This window comes from Silene latifolia, chromosome 8 (assembly GCF_048544455.1).
Source record: "Silene latifolia isolate original U9 population chromosome 8, ASM4854445v1, whole genome shotgun sequence".
Taxonomy (NCBI): Eukaryota; Viridiplantae; Streptophyta; class Magnoliopsida; order Caryophyllales; family Caryophyllaceae; genus Silene; species Silene latifolia.
Genome location: NC_133533.1, coordinates 76,393,884 through 76,399,588, shown reverse-complemented (window position 1 = coordinate 76,399,588; position 5,705 = coordinate 76,393,884). Strand labels below are relative to the sequence as shown.

The following is a 5,705-nucleotide window of genomic DNA, read 5'->3' as shown; positions in this document are numbered from 1 at the left end:
AAATATTTTTAGGCGGGAATTTCTGTTTGCGATGCGGAGAACTGACGAAGCTGGGCAGTTATACCTGATGATTACAACTCCCCACTTGTGACAAACTGCCGCCACTTTCCCACTTCCCCAAGAACTCTCTCCTCACCATAACTCCTCAACCTCCCCCTTTAATAAATCCCTCGGTATCCCCTCACTTTTCCTATTCCTCTTCATTATTACTTCTTCTCTCTCTCTCTCTCTCTCTCTACTTCTCTCCATTAATCATCTTAACATCTCCTCTTTTCCGGCTCCTACAGGTACACTATCTCCTTCTCTGCTTTCCTTTCTATTTTCCTTTCTTTGCATATAATGTCGCAAAAAACCGCTTCTTCAACCTCGGCCTCGGAACCGGTGATGCCGCCTGACCTCTTCCTTTCCGACGGTGTGCTTTCCGCCAAGCACTCCTGTGATTCCGACTTCACTCCAGAAGATCTTGCTTATATCAAGGAAATGTTTGGCTTTTCCGATGATGTGGTGTTTCATATTCCGACCCCTGGCCAAAAAGCCGACTCTGTGAGGGAGGGGTGGATATGTCTATATGAGTATGCTTTCCGTCTGGGCGTGAGGTTTCCTTTTCCTCCTCTGATTCAGGAGTTTCTGAACCTGAATCACTTGGCTATTTGCCAAGTAGCTCCATATACTTGGCGAACTTTGCTCGCGATTAATGCTATGAATAGCCGCTTCGGTTATGAAATCGGTCTCCCGGACCTTGCACACTTTTTTCGGTCAGGTCCCTTAGTCGGGGTCAAGTGACCATTCGGGTTCAAGACGGGGAAAAGAACTGCATTATCTTCCCCGTGAAGCCGGATGATAGCAAGTGGTTTTCCCGCTTCATTTTCGTGAAAATAGACACTCTTCCGGCTCCCACTGACTACATTGTCAGCGTCTGGCGGTCAACAGACGGTATTTGCATGCCCTTATTCCTGTGTATTTTCCTTTGATGCTTATATTTCCTTACTTGGTTTTTTGTCGTGCCACTTGCCTCCATCCTCCGACGAAGTTGCGTCTCTTTTCAAGCTATTTGGTCCACCCCCTGAGCATAGGACCTTCCCCAATCTGGTTCAGGATTCTGCTTCTGCGGTGAAGGAAACAGCAGCTGAGGAAAAAGAACATTGTGAATCAATGTCGACTGGTGCGTTGTTCTTCTCTTTTGACTATGTTCTGTTTCTGGATACTTGATATTTCTGGTTCTGACTTTATCTTTTTTGCTTCCAGGCTCTGCAAAATCCAAAATTTCGTTGGACGACGTCTTGGCCCAGAGGGAAAAGAAGCGGGTCGAAGTTGCCTCCAAGCTTGCTGAGAAGAGAAAGTCCACCCCTGCCTCTGGTTCTGGACCTCGTCCTAAGAGAAGATCTGCTGTTGTGGGCCGGGCTAAGGAGCAGACTCCTATTGAAGCCACTCCTCTAGCTGTGAGGCCTCCATTGCCTGGGCATGGGCTGTCTGCTTCTGGGGATCCTCCGGTTCCCAAACCTACTCCTGCTTCTGGCCCTGCCGTGTCTGCTTCTGCTTCGATCCCAGCGTCTGAAGCCATCCATGCCTCTGGAGCTGCTCCTGCTTTTGGGACTACTTCTACTTCCAAATCCACTCTTGCTGCTGGGGTTATCGTCCTTACACTTCCAGACGACTTTGGAAAGGCTAAATCTGCGTGTAACCTGGGCTTAATGAACCAGATGCTACTTCCTGCTCCTAGGTCTGCGTTGGACAGCAGAGCCTTGCATGATTTGGTGGATCGTGCAGCTGAGCACTCCTTTGAGGTAAACGGATTTTGATTGCTCCAATTTTTTTTTTTTTTATATTTGACACTCTGCTCTAGTGCGACAGTCCTTCCAGATGGCTCTGTATCTGCGGGAGAAAGTACCTCTCCTGGAAGCAGAAAATGCTAATTTTCAGAAGCAGATGAAAGAACCCAATGAGGGCAGGCTTAAAATTCCGGCTGATTTAGACAAGTCCCAGAGTCTGCTGTTGGAGGAGGTCGCTCGAAGCGAGAGGTTGCGAGCGATCTTTCTTGCTTTGAAGGGCGGATTTACGGCGCCGAAAAAAGAATGCTTTGCGATCTTGAGAAACGCGCCTCGGTGCCGAGAGACGTGCCTCAGAGGCTGAGAAACGTGCTTCTGATGCGGAGGTTCGTGTTTCCCAGATCCAGGAAGAGAAGGCTTCTGATGTGCAGGAGTTGAAAGAGAAGAATGCTGAGCTCGGGGAGACTTTGGTGAATGCTCTGTCCTACGCTGCTCTGGAGACGAAGATCAAGTGCATAAAGGCGTTCCAGAATGGAGAGCATTCGGCTTGGGACTTAGGAGCTGAAGAGGAGAGGCTTGCTGCTGATTTCCCGATGGCTGAACTGGATGCGCTGGTTGGCTTAGTGGAAGGCGGTGTCGCTTGGCGATGATCCAGGTGTTGAGGAAGAGGTGAATTCTCCTGCTCCTGACACTCAGGCAGCTGCTTCTGAAGCTGTGGAGCATATTGACATAGATTAGCTTTTTCTGCGTCTGAAAGACTCTTATCATGGTTAGCTAGTTTCTGGCCCTGTGGGGCGTAACATTTCAGTTTTATTTTGAACAGTTTAATGTACTTTGGTCTGGTTCTGGTGCCAGACGTATTTTGCTTTTGAACTTAAGTTTTTTCTGTCGGATATGTCTTTGTGTCGTATCGTTTCTGGTGCTTTGATTTGTGCATGCACTTCGTTTGTTTGGCCATCGCTGTTTGATTACTGGCTAAGGGGTCTAGTATGCCCACTCGTTCAGAGAAGCCAGGCTTGCGTGGGTGCTAATGCATCGCGGGAGGCTGGTTGTCCCGGTTGTACGTGCTTAGCCACGGACACACGCCTTCTGTAATGAATACAGGCTCTGCCAGATTAGTTTGCATTTTATTCACTTGGCCATTTGAAAGAAAAATAAAAAGGGATTCTACACTTAAAACATTTACAGTGGTTTTGTAACTTTAAAATTTTACTAGAATTAAAATACAAATAAGGTTGTTACAGAACAAGAAATGTTGAATTCAGAAATAACATTTAGAACCAGAAAAATATTCAGAGTCAGAAAATATTCAGATCCAGAAAAAATATTTAGGGATAGAAAAATATTTAGAGATAGGAAAATATTTAGAGCCAGAAAAATATTCTGAGACGTAAAAATACTTAGAGACAGAAAAATATTTAGAGCCAGAAAATATTTAGGGCAATATCTAGAACCCGGGCCGAGTTTTGTATACGGTAGGCCGAGTACCCGATTCTTTGGCCATCTTTGGTGACTTAAGTGAAATATTTTTTCAAGTGGGTGATATTCCAGGATCTGGGAACCATTTGCCCTTCCATAGTCATGAGTCGGTAGGCTCCATTTCCAACTGTGCTTTCTACTTGGTATGACCCCTCCCAGTTGTAGGCGAATTTTCCTGCTCGCTGGTTCTTGGTATTCTGGAAGACTTTCCTCAGGACCATATCTCCTACCTGCAGGGTTCTTACCTTCACATTTTTGTTATAGCTTCTAGCCACAGTCTGTCGGTAGGAAGTCATCCTGATCTGGGCGCTGGTTTCGAGTTCATCTATCGTGTCCAAACTGCTTGCCATTTCCACCTGATTCCGATCTTCTGTTATGCATCCATATCTGTGGGTTGGGACCCTAACTTCGGATGGAATGACGCATACACTCCGAACACCAGGTGAAAGGAGTTTGTCCCGTTGCAACCTTGGGTGTGGTTACTCACGGCCCGAGAACCGAGGTAGCTCTTACCGCCCATTTGCCCCATCTCCTCCAGCTTCTTTTTCAAGTTTTCGACGATAATCTTATTGCTGGATTCAGCTTGTCCGTTGGACTGGGGGTTCCTAGGAGTAGATTTCTGCAATGAGATATTCCACCCAGCACAAAAAGCTTATGTCTTATTTCAATGAATTGGGACCCATTATCGCATATAATCTCAGATGGAATGCCAAACCTGCATATGATATTGCGTTTAATGAAAGACATCACCCGGGTTTCTGTAACCTGGGAGGATGACTCTGCTTCTATCCATTTGGAGAAGTAGTCCGTCATGGCGAGCATATAGACTTTGTTTCCTGGTGCTCTGAGTAATGGTCCCACGATGTCCATTCCCCACTTCATGAAGGGCCATGGTGAGATAACCTGATGCAGAGGCTCTGCTGGCTGGTGGCTAACGTGGGCGTGCCTCTGACAAGCGTCACATCTTTTTGCGAATTCCATGGTGTCTTTGCGCATTGTGGACCAGAAGTATCCCTGCCTCAGTGCCTTGTTGGACAGGCTCCTGCCCCCTGCATGATTTCCACATTCTCCACTGTGGAGAGCATGCAAAACAGTCTGAGACTCTTCCCGATCCAGGCATCTGAGGTAGGGTCCAGCGAGGGATTTCCTGAATAGAACACCATCAATTAGTATGAATCCGGATGCTCTCATTTTAAAGCTCCTTACCTCTTTTTTATCTGCTGGTAAGACATCATTCTGCAACCAGTCTAGGTAGGGTTTCCTCCGATCTGAGTATTTTCTTCATCTTTGGTCTTTGCACACCATTTACGCTTCTGCCGAGATTTTAGTGTTCTTTGGCTCCAAAGACGTGGACAATTGGTATTGTGGAGATAGTTCACCTTTGAAGGTTGCCCCCGGGGTGGCTAGTGCGTCTTCGCATTACGGTCCCTGGGGATTTGCTTGATGTTGAGCGTGACAAATCTGATTTTCAGCTCCTTTGCTACGTCTAGATATGCCATCATCCTGGGATCCCTGGCCTCATAGCAATCATTAACATGGTTATCTATAAGTTTAGAATCACAAAACCTCGAAGATGTCGATTTTGGATCTAGAGCCGACTTAGGACCTAGGATCAATGCCTCATATTCTGCTTCGTTGTTTGTTGCCTTGAACTCACATCGTACAGCCTGGACTATGAGATCTCCCTGGGGTGACTTGAGGACCAGTCCTACTCCTGCTCCCTTGGCATTGGAGGCTCCGTCCACGTGTAGCTCCCATATCTGCTCCCCTTTATCTTCTTCCAGACTCGGGAATGTCTGCTCTGCTGGGTCGGAGGGTGGCGAAGTCAGACACGAAGTCCGCCAGAGCCTGAGACTTTATGGCCGTACGGGGTTCGAACTTCAAATCGTAACCGCTCAAGTGCACGAACCATTTAGCCATCCTTCCTGACAGTTCTAGTTTTCTCATGATAGTCTTAAGAGGATAATTAGTTATCACAAAAATTGTATGAGACTCGAAGTAAGGACGCAATTTATGGGATGCAGTAACTAGTGCAAGGACAAGTTTTTCTAGTGACATGTACAGTGCATGGCTGGAAGCGAGACTTGCGACGTAATATACTTTGGATCTTTGTGATCCTTCCCGCTCTCGTACTAATCTTGCCGATCGATCGCTTCTTCTCGTGGATGTGCTAGGTGCGAAACGGTGGCTCTCCTGCTCGCCGACGGGAGTGGTGGGGTGCTGAGATAACGTTTCAGCTCCTGAAATGTTTTCTCATGATCATCCGTCCACTCAAATCTTTGGCTTTTTCTGAGTACATCATAAAACAGCCTACATCTGTCCGAGGATCTGGATATGAACCTGTTTAGGGCTGCCACTCTTCCAGTCAGGCGCTGGACGTCTTTTGGTTTCTGCGGTGACTCCAGTTGCAGAATTGCTTTGATTTGCTCGGTGCTGGCCTCTATCCCCTCTGGGTCACCA

The 5,705-nt window shown here is 47.1% G+C and overlaps 1 protein-coding gene across 1 annotated transcript; it reads right to left on the bottom strand.

Annotated features, from left to right (window-relative positions):
- Positions 1-3,280: 3,280 nt before the first annotated feature.
- On the bottom strand, positions 3,281-4,115 carry LOC141595387 (uncharacterized). The gene is made up of 3 exons (XM_074415350.1): positions 4,011-4,115; positions 3,759-3,864; positions 3,281-3,651 (listed from the first exon to the last, which is right to left on the bottom strand). Exons 1-3 carry the CDS (start codon positions 4,113-4,115, stop codon positions 3,281-3,283), a joined length of 582 nt encoding a protein of 193 aa, XP_074271451.1.
- Between the last annotated feature and the right edge of the window lie 1,590 nt (positions 4,116-5,705).

Coding starts and splice junctions, on each gene's coding strand:
- LOC141595387 (XM_074415350.1), bottom strand. CDS start 4,115: ATGGACATCGTGGGACCATTACTCAGAGCACCAGGAAACAAAGTCTAT. Junction 3,865..4,010: donor AAGCAGAGTCATCCTCCCAG/GTTACAGAAACC, acceptor ATCTCATTGCAG/AAATCTACTCCTAGGAACCC. Junction 3,652..3,758: donor GGAGATGGGGCAAATGGGCG/GTAAGAGCTACC, acceptor TTCCATCCGAAG/TTAGGGTCCCAACCCACAGA.